This window comes from Lycium ferocissimum, chromosome 10, assembly GCF_029784015.1.
Source record: "Lycium ferocissimum isolate CSIRO_LF1 chromosome 10, AGI_CSIRO_Lferr_CH_V1, whole genome shotgun sequence".
Taxonomy (NCBI): domain Eukaryota; kingdom Viridiplantae; phylum Streptophyta; class Magnoliopsida; order Solanales; family Solanaceae; genus Lycium; species Lycium ferocissimum.
In genome coordinates, this window is record NC_081351.1 from 49,799,273 (window position 1) to 49,822,186 (window position 22,914).

Below are 22,914 nucleotides of genomic sequence, written 5' to 3' on the forward strand. Positions count from 1 at the left end.
ATATCATCACGGTATATTTATATATGATGGTATCATGGAGGACTTATTTTGTCTCGGTATATTTATTTTGGAGGATTGAGGATTCTCGGATAAATAGTTCGGGAGATACCATGAAAGTAGATGTACATAAGATATGATCATAGAAGTTTTTTTATTTTTTTAGAAAAGTGTCTTTTGAATAAGTCTTTCCATCTCAGATATTTATATACTTCCTTCATTTTTGTGGGCATTTCGGATAAATAGTAGAGACATCCTGTATAAACTAGCATACATTAGCAACAACGTTCCCCCTAGATCTATTCTTCCTTCATTTTCTTGTGGGCTTATTAAAATTAGAGACATCCTGTATAAACTAGCATACATTAGCAACAACGACGACGACGTACCCAGAGTAATCCCACAAGTGGAATTTGGAAGGGCTAAAATGTACTCATACCTTATATATTAATGACCGAAGTAAATAAATTATTAAATGTTAAAAATATAATTACTAGTGTGTAAATAGAAATAAAAAAATAAAAATTACGAGATACCGTAATCATGCTATAATATCTATAAAGTATAAAAAGTTTTATCGTTCGACTGAACGAATAAAATATGATGCCTTTAGCAAAAGATGAGTTAAAATGGCAAAATACGACCCTGATTTTATAAAATTAAAATGAAGATAATAATAATATAATAAAATAATAATAAGCGATAATGACTGTTGATAAGAACAGTGCTATTATAGTATGTGTAACAATGATCATAATGATATTAGAAGCTTTTTATTATAAAAAAAAATAGTAACTGGTAAGCTTTCTTAGCTTATCAAAGCTATTAGAAGGAGAAATAATTTGAAAGCAAAACAGAACAAAATAGGATGTCGAACAGTCGAGATGTTGTGGAATGAGTTATCACGATCACTTCCTTTATGTGCTGAACTACTTTTTTTAATCTATGTTGCATTTCACTAAACGAAAAAAGAAGAGGTTTCAATTTCATTCAACGAAATTGATTGAGTGAAAGGATGAAGGGAATGTGTCTTTTTTGAACTGGTATGAGTAAAGATGAGATCAGATATTCTCTCATCTATGCTTTAAAGAGAAATAAAAAAGCTCAAACAACAATTTGTTCTGCAACTTATCAGCTGCAGCTCGATCGATACACATACATCCCTACATGTAAAATTGATGGACCTACTTGAGGATGCACGTTCAAGAAATCTCTTTCAAGCTATAAAATTACAAGGGCCAACACAAATACAAACATCGAAGACGACCACATCTCTTCTAGAGGAAGTTCCTTTGGAAGGATCCAGAAGAAAATCTGGATGTGAGACCTTGAGACATGTCCGCAGCATCAAGCTTAACATTTTGCCTTCCGGCTGTCAAATCCTTCTCACGATCCCAAGGTTTCCATGGATGATTTCCTTCCCATTCTTCTGTCACCGATTCCTGCTTAGATTTTTTCTTTGACTTGGTCCGTGCTTTCTCTTGGTGCTTTTCTACCATAGATTTTGATCGTCTCGCTTTATTGTACTGTTCCACCAGTTCAGCATCGACACTTGCTCTACTCTTTTCTTGTAGTTCTTTTGAAGCAAGTGCTGAAGCCTCATTGAAGGCTTCCAAATAACTGAAAATGCAAAATAATTAAACCTAGATATCTAATACCATAGCTGGAAGATCTAAATAAGAGAGGATGAACATACTTCATTTTCGCTTTCTGAGCTCGATCTGATGGGGTGTCTGTCCAGGCACTAGTATCACCACGACCTTCTTTCGAGCTCTTGCTAAAGCTCGTCGTTGAGTGCATGCTCACAACGCCAGTCTGAGTAGACAATCGGTCATGGAATACATCATGCAGAGTTTCATGAAGTAAAAAGAAAGGAAAAACACTTCTCAAGGAAACAGTTTCTCATTCAGAAATTAGCCAAGGATTTCATGTTGTCTAACTTTTGGACCACCACTATATAGTGAATGTACAACACACATTATGTATTCAAGAACTTTTATATGTATGTTTACATATATTCTTATTTTATTAAAATTACTATTTCTTATTACTTCGGGGTAGTGAACAAAATACTGGAATTCATACGGGAAAGAAGCTGGTGCTGCCATTGAACGAACTTCAAAGAGCCATAGCTTCCCATTCCATTTTTTTTTTCCTTCTATTAGATGCTTGTTCAATATCAATTCCTTTTCAGCAACTAAGATATGGTTTTGGGTTATTACAGGGTCACTGAACCCATAATGTGAGAAGCATGCTTATGATGGGTCCAAAACCTGTCCGGGTTACCTAAGGCAGCAAAGAGGGCCAGACGAGTGAAAAGCTTATTGAAAGAAGAGATGGCTCAAGAAATTTAGGCGCAAATATACCAATGCTTGACCTGTATGTGGTTGTTTGGAGGAAGCATTGAAGTAAAAGACACAACTCTTGGTAACTTTGACAACCAGCACAAAACCTTAGTCTCCATGAAGAAGCTGAATATGATGATGCAGTTTAAATTTGACATCATTAATTGATTCAGCTTTAGACTAGGGTATGGTGCTGAATAATAATATAGGCCATTTAGGAGTCTAATAGGTGATGATTGACAGAGGCACCCTGTAGGTCAAAAGAAGTTTGAAATTATTGTTGACCTGAAGCCTGGATAAACTAATATGTCCAAGACATACCAAAATTTATAAAAGGGCTAGGGAGCAATAGGACAGGTATATAGGCAGAAGCCAGTCACATCAGGTTTTACTTCAAGCTAAGGCACTGGCAGTTAGAAATTAAATCGGAAATAGCCAACCAATATTGGATCAACCAACTACACCTCAATCCCAACCTAGTGTCAGTTATGGATTAGCAAAATAACTACCCAATATCAAAGTACTTGTGTGTGCGTATATATATACTATCAATAAATCCCCAACATTTAAACAATGACTTGTCTTGGCCTGTGTACTAGATTCCACCAACCCAGTTTTAAAATTCATTCTCTTCTTTTTTTTTTTTTTTTACGAGTGTATTTTAACCCTTTATGTCATATTTAAATATGCAAAATGCATCAATTGTGCCGCCATGACTAGTAGTACATCAATTAGATGAGCAATTATGCATCTTGGCTAGCACATCTAAAAATAGAACCAAGTATGATCTGTCAAATCTTAAAGAAAAGCAGCAAAAGGACATCCTTCAAAATTGAGTGGAAGAAAGAAGACCTTACTTTTCTTTCAGGAGGCAGTGTCGTCATCCATTCGTCTCTTTTTGGTGCAACTTTGACCTCCATCTCTGCTAACAGCAGATCATCACCTTCCATGGAGATACCTGAAGCCAATAGTAATTCCAATTGAAAAGAAATTCTCCGCCGTCAAATCGCATGTTATAAACATACTGGACCACAACTTATCCCCAAAAGAAGAACATAATGAACCATAATAATTACTCCCGTTTTTCCAGTTTATGTGATATTTCCTTTTAAATCTATTCCAAAAAGAACGACCTCGAACTCTATTTACCCTGAATGACAGGCTTTTATAGCCACCCAAATGTTATGGCATGTTTAAGACCACAAGTTTCAAAAGCCTTACAGCCACACAAATATTATGACTGGTCACAGTGTTCTAGATGCTTTACCTACTTATGTAATGTCCTTGTACCCACTATCTAGCAAGGTAAGGAAGAGAATTACCGCCCTAAGAAGGAACACTATTTGGCAAGGCAACAAAGAAAAGTAGGCTATTCACTTGGTAAATTGTAAGTCCCTGATCACTAGCAAGTAAAGAGGGCGATTAGGCATTATAAATCTGCAGGCTCACAACAGCAGTCTAATGATAAAGGGGCTTTGGAGATATAATTCAGAGGAAAATGCTTATGGAGAAGGGTAATCAAGCCAGATATGAGCAAAGATGGGATATAGTGTTCAGAGAGTGTCAGCAGCCCCTATGGTATTGAAGTTTGGAAATCTATCAGATTACACTGGGATACTATTGCAGCCAACTCCATCATCAATGTGGTAATGGTAGGAAAACTTTATTCTGGGCTAACAATTGGGTAGGCCCTGATTTATAAACATTGCATCTCCCCTGAAGCAAGACTATATACAATCTGGGGTCAACAAGGGTGGAATATCACTTCTAGAAGGGCTCTAAATGACTGGGAATTAGGAGTTGTGGAATTGTTTAAGACTCTGGAAGAATTCAAAGGGCTCACAGAAACTTCTAGTAAGCTTTACTGGAGAAAGCAGTAGTGGGGCTTGGGAAACAATGGAGTGTTCTCGGTGAAGTCCTTTTATGAGAAAATTTTGGGTTGATTTCCCATGTAATACAATATAGGTTCCAAGTGTGTCGAGGAAAGTGTGTTTTTTCACTTGGCTAGCGGCTCGCCGCTAGAGGGGTGATTTTGAGCAGAAAATCTTACAAAGAGGAAGGTTGTCTGCATCAGTTGGTGTTATATGTGTAAGGTGGTGGACGGGGACTGGGATCATCTCCTTCTACATTGCGGGCTTACCATGAGATTATGGTGGGATATGTTCAGGTGGTTTGACACTCCTTGGGCAATGTCAAAATCTGTGAAAGGGTTCATGTTCAGTTGGAAGAGCAGGAGAAGGAGGAGACGAAGAAGGGCTTGGAATATGATTCCGCTTGCATTAATGTGGGTATCTTGGAGAGAGAGAAATAGGAGAGCTTTTGAAGGAGTAGCTTATCTCAGTTGAGAAGTAGTCTCCCTTCCCTTATTTCTTTTGGTGTAAACAGAAAGTTCCTTGTCATATAGATGATTGGGCGGAGTTTGTAGAGAATCATATTTTGTAGATTCTTTACTTTTTGGTGTACCCCCTGTATACGTCCAGTTTGGCCATGTTTATGAATGAATATACGTACTTGATTGGAAAAAAAAAAAAAAAAGCAGACCTGGTAAAGATGGGGCCTTTTCTGTGAAGTCTGCTTATCAGTTATCACACAGTTTGTAAAGTGGACCAACAAATAGCAGAGTGGCCTTGGAGATACATTTGGAAAGTTGAGGCTCAAAAAGGTCCTATGTTTTTCATGGTTAGGTGGCAAAAGAAGCCTCTGCCTGACTCGAGAACTTAAGGAGAAGGGGGTTCCAATTATGTTGTAGATGCTCACTACGTGGTTCCGAAACAGAATCCAATAGCCATCTGCTGGCCTTTTATGACAACTCTTTCTTAATATTGTGGGTCTCAAATGGTGTATCCCAACACTAGTGACCTGTCAAGGAGCTGGAATTGCAAAGGGGGTATAGTCAGAAATAAGAAATGGTGGAGACTGGTTCCTGCTTGTATATGGTGGATGGTATGGAAGCACGAAAATTTAAGATCTTTTGAAGATAGAAGCAGTATTTTATGATGAAGTGCTTTCTTCTGTTTCGTTATTGGTGTAAAGAAAGTATTGCAGAGGAAGCAGAATCCTTAGTAGACGTGATAGGTGCATTGTAATTGTTAGGATTTCATAGTTGGTTCTACTGTCCTCCTTTCCTGTAATTACGGTTTTCGTACCGCCCTAATGCCTTTTTCCTTTAATATATATCTTACCATAATCAGAAAACTTGCTCCACTACTACGTCGAATTTTGTGTATCACCTCATTTAACAGCTTGAGCTGTTCGACAGAAAGCACATTATTGTATTTAACTAGTCTTTAACACCACTAAATTTGATCTATGCATTATGTTCACAGCAATCTCAAGATAGACACCAATTAATATTGAGTGCTAGAGTCCGTCTAGATAAGCAGATTAATATGAGTGCTAGAGTACGTCTAGATAAGCTGAAATTAAGTAGCTTTTAAGCACCAAGTGCTGAAAGACACTTTCTAAGTGTTGGCGATGAATTTATCAATAAGCTTAACGAGTTTGGATACAACTACGGAACTGAAAATAAACAGTTGAGTTCAGTAAAAGATGGTTGAAGTTCCCTCAAAGCTTTTTTTTTCTTTTTTCTTTTTTTTTTTTTTTTTGGTTTCCCATCCGGTGTCCGGTACCCGCATTAGAGCCCGACTAAACCCAGATTCGTGCCGGGTAGTCCCACATTGGGGGGCAAAGCACTCCCTAACAATGGTGACTCCATACCCAAGGGGGCTCGAACTCGAGACCTCTTGGTTAAGGATGGAGTAGTACCAGCCACTACACCACAACCCTTGTTGGTCCGTTAAAGCTATTAACGCAAAAGAAGACCTTATTGTTGCAACATTTTATTTTTAAATAATCCAAATAAAAATTAATTTGTTTCTCATTTCCAATGGTTGTAAATTGATTTTAAAAAATATTTTTAATAAAAATAAATAATTTATTTAAATAATATATAATAATTACTTATTTGACTGAAATATGTAAATACAAAATATATGCAGCAATATACATATAAAAATTAGGGAAAATGCATAAAAACACCCTCAAACTTGTGTCGGATAATCAGTAACACACTTATATTTTGCAGGGGTCCTATTAACACCCCCCCCCCCCCCCGGGACCTATTTTAAACCGAAATATATACACCCTTAAAATGTCTCACCCAAACCTTTATTGTGTAGTGTATACACGCGCCATACTTTTTTCTTTTTCTTCTTTATTTCTTTTCATGTATTCTTTCTTTCTTTTTTTTTTTTTTTTTTTTTTTTTTTTTTGATAAAGGTAACATCTTGTATTCATATCCAAAAGCAGCACCAGGAAGTGCTGAAGGGGTAATTACAAGCTCATAAAAAGAGCCATGGTGAAGCTGTCAAAAGCTAGTCTAAAACTAGTCTGCTATACCATTACAATTTACCTATAAAATCTATCAAATCCCCTATATCCCCCAATAAGTTATGTATACAATTTGACTTTGTCTTAAAAAAGTCTTAAATTTCTCTCTTTCCAAGCTATCCAGCAAATGCAAGCAGGGATTAGCTGCCTCCAGTTCTCTTCTCCATTTCTGTTGCCAATCCCTTGCTAACTGTTGAGTAGTTCAAAAGTAGTTTTAGGCATGACCCAACTAACACCAAGAATACAAAAAAACATGTACCACAGATTTGTGGTTGTCTTGCAATGAATGAAAAGGTGGTCATTTGTTTCCACATCTAATCCAAAAGGTAAACATCATGAGCAAATCTGAAAACCTCTTCTTTGTAGCCTTTCATGTGTTAGGCATGCTTTCCTAACCACTAACCAAGCAAAGCAAGAGACCTTTAGGGCGATCTTGATTTTCCAAATGAGTTTCCAAGGCCACACCACTGTGATGGAGGTTCTATGATTATAATTCCAGTAGGCAGACTTGACAGTGGAAAAGCCCTTACTATTTAACATCCATTTTGGTTTGTCTGGTATATCTGGAGTAATCTTGAAGGGTTCCAAAGTTTGTAATAGCTCGGCTACTTATCAATCTCCCAATCGTTTAGTGCTCTCTTGAAAAGCAGATTCCATCCTTGATGGTCCCATACCAGGTTGGTCTTGGTTTGTTGTTGAAGGCTAATCAAGTAGAGATCAGGGAAAATACTCTTCAGAGAGTTTTGACCTGTCCATGCATCATCCCAGAAAGCAGCTTTCAAACCATTGCCAATTTCGATGCAAATGTTGCTGTTGAAAGTTGGCCAGTAGTTCCTGATGGTTCTCCAAGTACTGGTCCCATAAGTGGATGTGACCACATTTGTTGTCCATTGGTTTAACAAACCATATTTATGAGCAATGAATATTCTCCATAATGTAGTGTCTTCCGAACTGAATCCCCATAGCCATTTTTGAAGTAAACTCTGATAGTGAAAACTGAGATTCCTGATACCCAGACCTCCTTGCTTCTTGCTGAGAGTTACCACTTCCCATTTTACTAGATTCATGCTTCTTCTGTCCTTGTTGCCTTGCCACAAAAAATTTCTCCTCAGTTTGTCTAATCTGTCCTCCACCCATTTGGGGAGGGGGGAAAAACCCATCATGTAGGTGGGGAGGGCATCAAGGACTGAACTAATAAGAGTTAATCTGCCACCTAGAGACAGGTACTGACTTTTCCACCTTGCTAGCTTCTTGTCACATCTCTCAATCACCTCATTCCAGATCCCTATGGATTTGCTCTTAGCACCAAGTGGCATTCCTAAGTAGATTGTTGGAAGTGATCCCAATTGGCAGCCAAGGATCATAGCTAGTGTTGGAAGGTCAGCTACCCGATTGACAGAGCCCATCTTTTTTTTTTTTTTTTTTTTTCATGTATTTTTTCTTCTTCCACCAAATGACATCGATCAAACCACCAGAGCCCATCTTTTTTTTCAGCAGCCATGAAAAGAGAGAGAATAATCCCAAACTGATCTCTTAAATATCCAACTAATAGCGAGCCTTCCGTCATCTTGTCTTCCTCGGCTAACATGGTTAAAGGGGGATAACCCATTCTTAGAAGTTAATTGGGATCTTTTATGGTAATTGATAAGTGATACTTATAAATTTGCAAAACACACTTGTTATTGGTCTGAGTTTTTCCCTTCCATGTGTCAATAATTCGATTTTAGTGATAATTGGGTGAGACAAATTAAATTAATTTGGTGATAAATGAGATCTAAAAGCAAACTATCCATTTTAACTGTACTTTACATTAAATTTTTAATATATTATGTACCGAGAAATGATTAAGCGGTTATCGGAAAATATTTCCGGCGAGATGAAGAAGAAATTGAGAGTGTTTCCCTTTTCTTTCTTATGTATGCTGGGTGTCTTTAGAGGAGATTTTGGAAGTGTTGAAAATGAGAAAAGAATATTGTGGGTGAGAAATGGGGAAAGAAGAAGAGCCAGGGGATGGGTGGGGGGCAATTATGTGATTTCCATGGCTGAGTGTGAAAGGTGAAAAAGAGGAGAAGAGGTTAGAGAGAGAGTGATTATAATTTATTAATTGTATCTAATTAATAAGATCCAATGAAGAAAGTACACTCGTGCAAAATAGTCAACTTTGACTTATTTTTTTGCCTCACACATTCTTACAAGCGAGTGAGCACACTTGCTATGCCATGTCATCACTCATGGGTGTATATATTCCGGTTTAAAATAGTTTAGGGGGGTAATAGGACTCCAGCAAAGTATAACTGTGTTACTGATAATCCGATACAAGTTTGAGGGTGTTTTTGTGCATTTTCCCTAAAAATTACAACCATTTGTAGTTCAAACCTAGCGGGCGACGGAATGACAAAAGTTTATCGTGAAAAGACTACTATTATAGCTACCATTATAAATATCACAATCAATGGCGGATCAACCTACAAATGATTATTGTTTGCGCTGCAAATAGAATTTCTATTATCTGGTCAGAAGCGCCAGAGTGTAGTCCAAGCAACAAGGCATGGAAGAACTAAAAGAAAGGTGGAGTTAGGCTGTAGTGAAGGAAGAGTACTTTGGGGATTACAAAATCATGTAAGGTATAATAAGGCAAATTACTTTTTTTTTTCTGATAACAAATAAGGCAAACTACTTGATCAAACATAAATAGCTTTTTAAGCTGAAAGGCCATAAGTTAGACCCTCAACTTATGGCTTTTTTGCTCTTTGCATCTCCATCAAGCCACCACAGCAAAACCCTAGGAACCCATTTGGGGTGTGAAAAATGGCAAATGTTCCAGGGCAACTAGTGTGGGAAATCATGAAGAAGAATAACTCCTTTTCAGTGAAAGAGTTCAGTAATGGTACCGCTGGTGTTGTGTTTAGCAAAGAGCGTAACAATCTTCACTCCTACAAGCACTCTGGCCCAGTAAACAAGCAAACTGTGACTATCCAGCCAGGAGGCAAAGATCAATCTGTGTTGCTTGCTACAACGAAGACCAAGAAACAGAACAAGCCTTCAAGTTTGCTGAATAAATCTGCGATGAAGATGGAATTCCGCAGCATGGCCAAGGCTGTAAGGAATCAGGTCGCGGACAACTATTACAGGCAAGATCTGAATAAGGCAGCCCTTGCAAGGTTGAGTGTTGTGAACAGGAGTCTCAAGGTCGCCTAGTCTGGCATCAAGAAGAGGAACAGGCCTAGAGTTGCATGAAGTGTTACATTGTGCTTTGTAATGCATTGTCCTCCTGTCATTAAGTACCAACGTTTTGGTTTTAAATTTTATATTTTAACCTTTCTTTTCAAAAATCTATTGGGAAGCATCTTGGCCCGTGCTTTTGGACTAAATAGATTTAAAAAAACTTATGGCTTTTTACTTGGGCCCAAGCCCATTATTTAGCTAGTATTCCCTTTGTCCCAATTTATGTGAAGGTGTTTGACTAGGCACGAAGTTTAAGAATGAGAGGAAGACTTTTGAAATTTGTGGTCTAAAATAAGCAATAGATATTTGTTTGGCTATAAATCATCTCATTAAGGGCAAAGTGGAAAGCTTAAAGTTGAATTGTTACTACATACAGAAAGGCTTTTTGGGGCTTTTTGGGACGGACTAAACAGGAAAGAGTGTGACATACATTGGGACATAGGGAGTAGTATAAATAGAATCCTTAGGGTTTTAGCTCATTAGTTTATGATGGATTGTTGATGAAGAACTCCCTTGAGAGAGCCTCACTTAAAGGAATTTTCCCTGAACCTCTCTAATTTATTTATTTTTTGGGTAAAGTAAGTAAATTGTATTAGAAAGGCATCAAGAAGATGCATGATTACAAAGTGACAGAAATAATAGCTACACGAAGCTAAAAGACTTAAAAGACCTGCAAAACAGTCAAAAGTATGCCACCGTGAACTCTGCTAAATGAGAGTCAAGGAGCTAACAAAATCCAAAAAGCTATCAACATGGTAATTCTTCTAGTAAGTATTCACGTATGAGTTCAACTTCTTTTCCTCCTTGGTTCTATTCTAGTAATTGAATGCTAATTAGTGGGTTGATATATACTTGCTTGGGTTGACTAGATGCCTCCTTTACTGGAATTCTCTCCTTTTTTTTCTTATTCTATTACTATCTTCTTATCTAAGTCTACTTTTGATTTCCTTGTGTTAATACCGTAGTCACACACCCACACCCAAATCGTGTCAGATTGACATGGGTGCGGCGAAAATTTTGAAGGGTCTGATCAACATAGATTGAATTCACAAATGATTAAGCAATAGAGAAGTTGAATAAAAAATTAGGTACCATTAGGTACCAATCACATAAAAATTTGACCTAGAGAGTAGAATAAAATAAATGATAAACCGTGTTTTAGCAAAATGGACCAACCTTGCAGACGTCTCCATTGGGCCGCTTCACGCATAGCTTGTAAATCTGCCTACAGAACCAAATCTTGTGTTAACAGACTTGTTGTCAAGAACGTTTTGAGTTATCTTTATACCCCATGGGACACAAAAAAATTGTACCTTAATTTCCTCTTGTTCTTCCTTGCGCTTTATTTTCTCATCCAACACTTTCCTCTACAAAAGGAAACAACATCTTCTTGATAAGTTAAATGAAAGCAACATTTGGAAACCCAAAATAAAGAATTGTAATGCTGTAAATGTTCTGCATAATATAGAAAGTTACAAAATAAACTTAAGGAACTGAATGAAACAATGGTAGGCCACAATAACAGGAATGCCTGATGTTACTGCATCAAATCACAGCAAGTTAAATTTTCGATGTGTTAATTCTGAGTGGTTATATGCTGCTGATTTTCTCAATGATAAATCTTTTAAATTACGAATCAACGAAGTCAGGTGAAAGTGATCGAGTAGCAGATACATCTAGAACTGCCACCCCTAGGGGGAAAACCTGACACCTGATCCAGCTGAGGAATCTTCTCTAATACAGTTTTCAATTTCCTGCAAAAGTAAGATTTCCTGCCTAAGCATTTTAATTTCTATCAAAATATGAGAGCATAAGTCAGTGCCAGATTGTTTATTGTGTGGAAACAAGGAAGCCAAATAAATTTTAGCTTTCTTAATTTCCTTCTAAAACCAGAATAGAAGATGAATCCATGTTTGAGTGTTACTTGTCAATGTAGAAGATGCAAGACCGTATGGAGGGATACATACTTGAAAACATATTATCGTACCCTGAATAAATAATAAAGATTGCATGGGGGAAAAAAGGAACCACTTCATCTTTGTTGACTTCTGACATTTTTTGACAAACTAAATACTAAACTTGTCGCATGACTAGACATGCAATATGGCATAGAATGATAGAAATAAGGTACATGATATTCAGCCTTCATAACTTCTAGTGGTTTTTCTTATAAGTTGAAATGACAGCAAGTCTTAAAAAAAATTTCAACTTCTCCAGTAGGCAGAAGTCTTCACTTCTGTATATCCTAGTTCTTTTCTTTCTCTATTTCAGTTTTTTAATAAGCTTCTCTATTTCATTGTTTAAACTACAGAATTTCAGAATCTATCAACTCCAAGGTAAAATGATAAGCCGAAAAAGTCACATATTAGTAAGCAGAAAGCGGCACTGATGCTAATTGCTAAATTATGCCAATCGCATCAAAAAAATTTGGCTTAAAATTGGGATGATGCACTTAAAGAATATTTTCAAATGTTAGTGAAAGCACAAAAATCATTTATCTCTTATCTCAACCAAATAAATGTATACCATGACAGCAAGAACGAAAAACAATACCAAAATAATTGATTCACACAGCATACGGCCAATCCAACTTAGCTGTCCTAAAAAACACTAAGGCAAATTTGATAAGAACCATATTGAAATAATGGTCCATCCTCAAAATTAACCAGGTTACTTGAAAAGATTCAGCACAAACCAACTACAAATTTTGGAAATATTAAACATCTGGAAACAAAATATATGGGACTAGTATCTATACCCAAATGACTAGAAGCAGTTACGCTGGCGCAGAAAAAATGTCCATTTGGCGTCGGATATTAAGAAATAAATGAAAGAAATCTGCATTTAACCTTGCTACTAGAAAATCAACACCGGTTTTAAGCCAGACCTTAAAGAAACTTCTCTTCACGTAGTTTCAAACAAAAAAAAAGCTTCTGTTCACATAACAAAATTTGTGAGGAAAACAAATGATGGTATCACATAATTACTCACTTTATCTGGATCTTGCAAATCTTTATAGGCTTTGTTCAGCTTGACAAACGCTTGGTGAGCTTCAGGATGAGTGCATTTATCAGGATGCACCATAAGAGACAACTTCCAGTACCTAAAACACACACCAAAATAACAAATGAATGAGGACAGAGTTTAAAGGTGCATTTAGCAGCATGCCTGACAACGGCAGCTACAAGTTAACAGTCGACTGGTGAGTAATCCACATCCATGGTTCACATACCAATAGGAGTAGTTACACCATCAATACAAGGAAGAAACAAATAATGGTCCCACTGATTCAAGTTAACAACTTGTGGGTAAAATTCCAATTTATAGTGATGATATAAGCGTGTCGCGCCACAACCGTGTATATAATCATCAAAATATACAGTTGTCTCAGGGAACAGCTGGATATATAATCCAAAGATTGTAATTGTATCATCCATTCAACTCCTCCCCAACTAGAAGTATGTGAAGGCAAAATGCTTTAAAAATTTAAATGAAAGCAACTTGACTTACCACTGAAAATAAAAATCGCAAATTAATAGGTGTAAAATAACATATCTAAAAATAATATACAAACAAATATGAAAGCAAACATGATGAAAGCTACATCTAGTACAGGACCGATGATTTGGACGACACTCCCCTTTACAATTTTCAGGATATACTTAAAAGCTTTATTTTAAAATGACATATTTTAAACAAATAATATAAAACCAAAAGGAAGTTTTTTGCATATTAGACATTACCTATACACCGAGATATGCAAATTGAATTTAACATTCAGTGAAGACATTCAGAAGTGTAACTTAATGTTCTTTTCATCAATAGAAGTTTAATTTAATATTTACAGTATTCACTGACTCAATATATTCAGTATTACACAGTGATTTAAATTAGCTAGTGATACAAAATATCTATATATAGACTTCAAACTTCACATTCAGTTTCATCCCCAGCCCTCAAAACACTAGATACTCAGATCAAGGCCAAAAGATCGATGCACCTGTACCATTACTCATTACTTGTAACTTGTAAGTTTGATTCTGTCAGAAAGTAACATATGACATGCCATCAGGGAGCATTATTACTACCGTCCACCAGGAAACTTGCGGCTCACAGCTGTTCAGCAGCTTCTCCAGGAGATGGGAGATGTGCTGCTGACTGGGTTCAGTATATTTAAGCAGCAAGACTATTCAGGTTTTTAAAGCAAGGGAAAGTCTGGAGCAACTTAGCTCATCTACTGGACCAAGTTCGAGAAATTGAAGACCGTATGCAGACAATAAGCTTATATACTAAGACATCAATAATTTCACGGACTGAATTCTAACCTACAGATGCTAACCTAATCTTTTAAAAAACACAAAAAAAAAAAAAAAAAAAAAAAAAAACTACAGCTCTGCACAAACAAGCAAGCAATTTACCTTTTCTTCATGTTATCACTCAACATATTTCTGTTCGCACCCAAAACATCATATGAGTTGTCTGCATCTGCTCCCATGATTCTTGTAACCTGACCAAGTAAAAGTACTAGTTACACACAACTAAGATTGTCAACAAAGAGTTACATAGAAAAGCAAGATTCTCAACTCAGCTTAACCAAAATATCTGTCATGAACGTAAACCAAACCCAGACCCACAACTAACAGTGTACAAATTGTGAAAAGGGCAGGCTTCACTAAATATCATATATTCAGAACCCCAAAACACTAGAAGTTGACAGCAGAACAGAGGTGAAAAAACAGCATGGGGAAGGAAAAGTGGAAAACCAAGAGAAGTTCAGAAGTGCCGACGAGAAAATAAAACAAAAGGTTAACTTTTAGCAATTCTTTTTTAGCAAATCAAATTTCTAATAGAGAGAGAGAGAGCAACAAGCAAACAAACAAAACAAAACTGTTGGATTTTGAAAAGTAAGAAAGAGTACAAATTCCACTCCTTTCAAAAACAAATACAAATTATAGTACCATATAAACACCGCATGGCCGATTCTTCTTTGCTTTTTTAATGGCTCATATGGGGGTTGATTCAAGATACCTGTAAATCTAGAGGGCTAGTTCCATTTGGTTTGGTTAAACTAAAAGGAATGTCAAATAATCTTAAAACAATACAACTGGATTACTTTGTTTGAACAGGTGTTTATCAAATCAAATTTCAAACGTAATTATGTCAATTGAAGGTACTAAGAAAGATCACCCAAGTATGATTTTAAGGAGAAAGAGAAAAAGACAACAGATGGACCAATAGGGAAGAGAAGAGGATGAAGGAAGAACCTCTTCAAAACGCTCGGCGTCGTTTGCTGATTCTGTCTCAGTAACCAAAGCAGGAGGTGGAGGTCCTATAAAAAATTCAGTATCTTCTTCCAGCTCAACATCCCTGGAAACATTTGTCAGAGACACTTAGTGCAGTTCACTTTAGTCTGGTATGACATATATGACATCCTAAAACGGTTATTTGAAGCTTCTTAGATGTGGAAGGGATAACTATAAGACTTCAGAGAGAAAGAAGTGCTGGTAGAGACAACAAAAAAGAGGCTCATCAAAAAAAAAAAAAAAAAAACCGTGAGATAATCCAATAAGCTCATAGTACTCTTTGTATTAATGTGTTAAAACCAATCTGTTGTTCCATCTCTGAACTGAAAATTTTCTGAAGGGACAGATTTAAATCAAAGTTGCTCGGACTCTTCAAAATCCCTGCCACGCCCGTGTCAGCATGACATGGGGCTGGGTGTGTGTGGGGGATCCACTTTGATCAACTTACCTCCGGTGCTTTGACTACATCTATGACCGAGAACTATAGATTAATTGAGCATTTGGTTTGATTTTTGGGTTTATGTCATATATATATATATATATATATATATATATATATATAGAGAGAGAGAGAGAGAGAGAGAGAGAGTTATAAAGTATGAGAATGCTTTGCTATAATGCGAGATATCTTATGAAAAAAATTAGGGGTTTATAAAGAATTAAATTTTATTAGTTTTAGTTCAGTAACTTTAATTAATCAAAATATATACTTTATATGTTGCAATATACATTTATTGGCCATATCCCAGCACCTGTATTCGCACTCGAATCCATACCCTGAATCCTAAAATTTATATGATGAATCCGAACTGCACCCGAGTCCGAGCAACATAGATTTAAATGCATCCGACGCGACACGTTGATATCACTGTCGTAAAAAGGTCTAGTTGATTAGGCTAAGTAAAGAATCAATTATCTACTCCCTTGAGCACATTGCAAATACAGTTAAGAGTTACTCTTCAGCAATACCAATAGTGTCGGTTAGTGTAAAAAAAACCAAGTCCACAAGTACATCTCTAAGTGAGGCAATAAATTGCACTGGAGAATAAAGGATACCTCAGCTCCGCTTGTGCTTCAGTCAACTTAGCTGCAGCAGCAAGCAATTCTGCAGAAGGCATTGCAGGGCCAACCACCCTGCACAAGCGCAAAAGAGATTAAATGAACTTAAGACAACTTAGGACTAGAATGCAGTCTTGAAAAAAGAAGAACACAGAAAATAAAATGAAGAAACCACCTACTCAACCATCACCGCCTTTTATTTTCTCAGGTAAAAGAAGGAAAACTGCAATCCTTTTTTTCTTTTGTGTTTTATCAAGAAGGAAAATAAGAATTAGAAACTACATTCCTTTTTTAAAAAGGAGATCCCGCCCACTTGTGGAAATATACTGGGTATGATGTTGTTGTTGTATTCGCCTTGTCATTGGGGGGTTGGTAACTTGGTATGGAGTTTTATCTATGTAATATTACAAATTTGGAGGAGGAAACCATGTTGACTAACCTTCTCATAGTTGAGCTAAGCCTGCCTTTTACAATTTGTAAAGTCAAAAAGTTAACTAGATTTATCAAACTTAGTTACATACTGGTAAAGTACCAAAAACTAAGTGTATGTCTAATTATAGTTCTATGATTGTGTAGGGAGGGACTCCATTTTATGAAGATGGAGTTCATAAACAGAAAGTAATGATGTTACAAAGTAATACTTGGTGAGTCTGAAATTCTTTCCGTCACGAGTAATCACACTGCAACCAGACATCCTTTCCTATTTGCCCCACTTGTTAACCTTCCATTGAGTGTCATTATGTGTCTGAATGTGATCAAAACCCTTGATTCCATTCCATTTTGATGACCAAAACCCTTTCCAGAAACAGAACTCATTTGCAATGAACATCCCTTAAAAGAAACTGATTGGGGTCCCTAATGTCTTCAATATTATTCATTAAAGAGAAGGGCACTAAGGCCCTTCTCTTTTATAGTCTGTTATTTGCCTAAAGACATTCCTTCCCTAGCAGGCTAGCATACTTGAAATTTCTAGGTGAAATGTTTCCTTTCTCAGTTTTCGTTATAGGATTGCCCTACAAAGTCCTTTTTCTTTCTATTGTCTCATATTCTTCATCACACTCTGAATCCTCCTCTTCCTTGCTAGTTCTCTCATCGTTGTTTCCAGCTACACGTTTGCTGCCCTTTGTCAGTTACCACATATTTTTCCTTGATCCCCCTTGTTATCCATGTTCCATATTCCTTTTATGTAAAGCCAGAACAGCCAAGGTATGTTAGCATGCAAGTACGATCAACCATAACATGAAGCTGAGAGGCTAAACGGTGCAGGAAGGTGAGATCAACATACCTCTTTTTTGGGCCAGTATTTTCCTCGGCAGGCAAACTTAAATTAGCATTGTAAGTGGTAGCATTATCACTTGGCAAACTCAAATTGGCATTATGATCAGTAGCTTCTTCATTTGGCAAACTCAAATTGGCTTCACAATTTTCGTGTCCAACTTCCCGATCCAATCGCTTGGATTGCTCATCATTTTGATGAAACTCCTGACTTTGAAGTTGATTTTGGGAGCGGATTAAGGGTCCAACAGTCTCCAAAGTAGGAGATGCTTTTGATGGTAATAGAAAGACATGATCACCCGTTTCCTTAAGGTTTAAGGACACGAACAGCTTTCGCAGACGCTTGACCAACAATTTTTCAGATAAACCCCCTATATCTACAGCTTGTCCATCATCAATCATTTGTAGAAGCTGTATAGAATTTACAGAAGATGTTAGCTGAATTTGGCTCATAGTGGATATGTCAACATAAGCTTGAAGATAAAATTCTTATGGTTTAAAATCCTAGAACAGTGAGCACCAAAAGAAGACCCAATTGATTAGAAGCTTATGGACACAAGTTTTTTTAATAAGATATATAATTTTTTAATAATGGCAAAATCTCCAGTATACAAGCAAGATACAAAAAAGTAGAGAATCTACGACATAATATGTTCACTACGAACGTCACCCAATCTTCGAAAAAAAGCCCAAAATAGTCCACTATCTTTTGCACTTTGGCTCAAAATAATCCTATTTCTTTACTATGGAGCACTACATATATAGGCCACATTCTTTGATAAAGCGGTGCACTTTTAGTCTCAGTTCAAACTTCCGTAAGTTTCTAACGGAGAAACCTCACATGCGAAGATATGAGATTATTTCCTTAGAGGACAAAAAATACTCATTGTGTTAAACAAGAAGCCTGTTGAGTTACTCTTTAAATTGAATAAAGATTAAAGCTCTAACTTAAAGTACGTAGCAGCATGTCACATAGGTTCCACGCGATTGTTCAGTCAGTATTGCAGTCATGAGTTCCATGCTCTTCCTCTTATTTTGTTCGTTATCATTATGAGATGCCATGTTAGGCCATGACTAGAATTTAAATGTAAGAATCCTTTCTTTTTTTTTTTTAAATCAAGAATTCGTATAGCCTTTTAGCGGCCTTATTTACTTCTCATCGTCATAAACACTATGACAAATTTTGGAGATGGTAATCAGAATTATCCATGAATGCACCATCATTTCCCTTCTTACGGCAGTTAGCTACTTGCAACTTGCCAGCTGGGAAATGCTATTTGTCAGGTTTAGATTTCAGGTCTGCCATAAATATTTTATATGTGAAAATCCTTGTTATTCTTTTTATTTACTGAGAATTTTTCTTCTAATTATCATCTTCAGAAGATAAAGAATCAGATAAATATGCAATGTCATACTTACTCGACCATTTAGAAACAACAAACAAGAAAGATGACAAGTACTCAAGTAATATCATAAGTGTTGTTGTACAAATAGTTACTTCCAGCTGCGACTCAAACTTAGACTCATCATACTGAGTGGCGAGTATGCATATATCAAAGCAGCTTTAAGCATTTGAAAAAATTTGGATAAATCATTCAATAAATCTCTCTTTCCCTAGAAATTTTCCTGCACTTTTTGGCATGTGGAGTGCAGTGTAGCGGCAACAAGAGTGAAGTAATCAAGAAATGCTACCTAATAAGGATTACTGCTGAGTTACTTATGATGTCTAGGTCTCAAATTTCAGTTGTTGGATCCATTGAGCCCACAGTGATGAGGTTCAATCACTATATATTAACATGAGCAGAAGAGCACAGATTCAATACACACTTTATTAAATTGCATTAGATAGATAGATTGATTGAGCCTGACTTATGCAGCAAAAGGGCTTTAATAATTTGGGAGAAGAATGCATTTGATCGGGTTCTTGCTTAACAAAATGAGTATTTTTTGTCCTCTAAGGAAATAAATTTCATATGAGGCGCATGTGAGGTTATTTCCGCTAAAAAAACTAACGGAAGTTTGGATTGAGACTAAACGTGCACCACTTTATCAAAGAATGTGGACTATTAGTGTTCCATAGTAAAGAAAAAGGACTATTTTGAGTATAGTAAAGAAAAAGGACTATTTTGAGCCGAAGTCCAAAGATAGTTGGACTATTTTGGGCTTTTCTCCCCCATCTGCTATACACATTGGAATGCCCATGGACACAAGTGTTTTTATATGCCTACAACCAAATAGTTCACTAATACAAAGTAGAAAAGAAAAAAGAAAAAAAAAAAAAGGCAGCCCGGTGCACAAAGCATCCCGTTTTAGCGGGGTCAGGGAAGGGCCGCACCCCAAGGGGTGCAATGTAGACAACCCACCCTAATGCAAGCATTTGTGACTTCTTTTGACGGAGACTAGGGTATTGCAGGGCGATAACCTATGGATAGAATATTCTGGAAGGTTACAAATTCTAGCTCTTCATTTATTAGTTCACCTTGTAAGGTCCTCGAAATAATGCACACATAGCAACCTTTTCTTTGGCTGTTCATTTGGAAAAATAACTCATCACTAAAAAGTCAGAATTCTTGCCTCAAAAGCTCCTACATGACCTAATTTAACACAAGAAATCTTCAAGAAAGAGTAAAGAGGTAGTAATTTGCAGCAATCTTTGTCAGAAGACATGAGAATATAAACAGAGAGATCGCTTAACTCATGGACACTGTGTGCGCTTTACTTTACATGGACTCTCTAATTCCTTAATATTGAGGGAATGTGGGTCGCTGTATTTGGTGCAAAACTCAGCACTACTATCGAGCTAGAGTTAGAATGTGATGTGTACTGTTAAGAAGATAAAGAAAAGGCAGCTCCTAAGTTCAACTCCAGCAAGTAGAAAGGGAGTTATTTTGACTTTGTGTTTCATCTTTATGAATTTTGATAAGCATTTTGTTAACAACATCTCAGAGACTCTGTTCCTTGCAACTTCTTGGTGCCTGTTTTAACACATACCTCACTTTGCAAAGAAAAACAAAGAGTTTCATCCAACCATCTTATCCAACACCATCAATTAAAAAGACATTTCTGGTGAAACCATTTATTTATTTACCACAACCTTAAAGCTAAATTATTCGATAATAGCCAGAGCAATTTGCTTGCTTTCTACTCCCTTGTCTCAAATTCTTTTTCAATTTTCCCTTACCAAGAGTTGAAGGAAAAAAATTCTACCATTAAGAATCTCAAATGTATTAGTACTACTTTTCGAGTAGTTTCTAAATATATAAATCTTCTATTCAAAAAGTACATTAATATATGTCTGCTTCAGGACCAAAAATTGGTTAAGTAATGCTCAAACAATGAAAAGCTTCAAAAGTGATTTAATACACATCTAGTTAAGAACAAACTTTGGTCAACGATCCTCTAACAACGAAAAATGCACTAAAGTTGAGGACGGAACTTGTTAATCCATCCCCCCTCAAATACATGACACTTTTTCATGTTGGGACGTTCCAAAATGCTCAAGAAATTACTTTTTTACAACTTTCAACAATTCAAATGTATTGACTATTTAACTTTAAAATTTGATGATGATATTTTCTTTATTAAACCAATATTATTGTATTTTCCTCCATTATCACTAATATAATATACTATAAGTCAGATTATCATTGTCTCCAGTAAATACCATGGGAAAAATTGAGTTGTAATAACAAGAACCACAACACGAAGACAACAACTACTACAATAATACAAATAACAAAGCTAATTACAAAAAGAACAATTAAAATGTAGTACCTGTTCCAAATCACCAGCTACAGTAGGGAACTCCTGCAATATGCCTTTGACCACGTCCTCCGGATTCTCCCTCGGTCGCTTGGGCTTTGAATCATCACTGTCCGACCCGGAACCAGAGTCCGACTCATTCGAATCTGAATACTTCCTCTTCCCCTCTCGTTTCGATCTCCTACTACTACTGCTCCCTCTATGCTTCCGCTTCTTCCTATGCTTCCTCTCTCTCTTCGTCCTCTCTCTATGCTTATCGCTTCTCGAGGAGCTTCTCCGACTCCTCTCCTCCTCGCGACGCCGTTTGTGCCGACGCTTGCGCCGCTTTTCATCGTCAGAGGAGCTATCAATTTCTTCAGAGGATTCGGAAGATGATTGAGACGAAGAAGTGGCTACTTCTTCTCGTTTGCTTTTCTTCTTCCTGCTCGAATGCTCTCCCATGGCGATCCTTGTTCTGCAGGGGAAATTCGGGGTGGAGATGATTAGAAGCTTACAATTCTCGTGAGAAAATGATCAAAATGGTCCTTAATGTGTAGGGATTAGATTGTTTTGGTCCTTGATATATACCACTTAACAGATATGGTTCTTAGTGGCCCCGTTTGGCCATGAATATTTTTTACTTTTCTCGGAGTTGAATTTCGGAAATCATGTTAGGCCATAAAAATCCAGAATCCGAATTCTGGAATTTTTCGGAATTTGAAAGTTGAAAAACATCAAAAAGTTTTTTTCACTTTTTTCACTCCAAATCACTCAAAAATATTCAAAAACAACTCCAATTTTGAAAACAAAATTTACTTTTGTCAATATTCATGGCCAAATGGGCCTTAATGTATGTAAAAAGTGGGCATTTTGATCCTAAATGCTAAAAACAAAAGCTTGGCATGAAAAAGCTGTTAAGTTTAACAGAGAAAAGGAAACAGTGATCTGCCCAGTCATCCAAGAACAATGATTTCAGACAAAACTGTTGCTAACATCTAGTTTGACAGTGTAATATTTCATAGTCGAAAACTAGCAGAAAACATCAACAATCTGCAAACCTAGTGAGGTTTCAGGTGACAAAAACACTAGGTTAGTGGCAGCGACATGCCAATTTTACAATACAAATACTAAAAGCTGATAAAAAAATTAGGGCAAACTAAAATTATGAGAAGACAAAAAATACCTCTGTACACGGTCACGAGGTTTGAAGGGCTCAACGCTTGTTCGCTTTCCTCTGCCGGAAATGGAGCATGTATTTACGGCCCTAAATATTCTTTACTTTACTACAATCAACAGGAGAGAAATAACTATTTTGGCCAAACGTTTTAAAAGTAATCTTCTTTTTTCTTTCAAAAAATGCTTACTTATATTTTAAAGTTTGTTATATAATAAAAGCAGTGCACTAAGGTAGTAAGGACAATAAGGACAAATACAACATATGAAGGAAGCTTTCTTATTCCCTGTGTGGATTACTTTCCATTCTGTTACTATCTATTCTATTTCAATACAAACCAACTACTCCCTCCGTTTCAATTTATATGAACCCGTTTGACTGGGCACGACATTTAAGAAAGAGGAAA

At 36.6% G+C, this 22,914-nt stretch overlaps 2 protein-coding genes across 2 annotated transcripts; one reads left to right on the top strand and one right to left on the bottom strand.

The window, feature by feature from the left end:
- Positions 1–962: 962 nt before the first annotated feature.
- On the bottom strand, positions 963–21,796 carry LOC132034987 (uncharacterized). The gene is made up of 11 exons (XM_059425309.1): positions 21,368–21,796; positions 17,604–18,004; positions 16,316–16,393; positions 15,221–15,323; positions 14,375–14,463; positions 12,948–13,059; positions 11,270–11,323; positions 11,133–11,181; positions 3,200–3,300; positions 1,694–1,812; positions 963–1,617 (listed from the first exon to the last, which is right to left on the bottom strand). The coding sequence occupies exons 1-11, from the start codon at positions 21,794–21,796 to the stop codon at positions 1,275–1,277; spliced, it is 1,878 nt and encodes a 625-aa protein (XP_059281292.1). The 3' UTR covers positions 963–1,274.
- On the top strand, positions 9,537–9,967 carry LOC132034198 (large ribosomal subunit protein eL28z-like). Its single transcript, XM_059424479.1, has one exon. The coding sequence runs from the start codon at positions 9,540–9,542 to the stop codon at positions 9,927–9,929; it is 390 nt and encodes a 129-aa protein (XP_059280462.1). The 5' UTR covers positions 9,537–9,539; the 3' UTR covers positions 9,930–9,967.
- Positions 21,797–22,914: the final 1,118 nt, after the last annotated feature.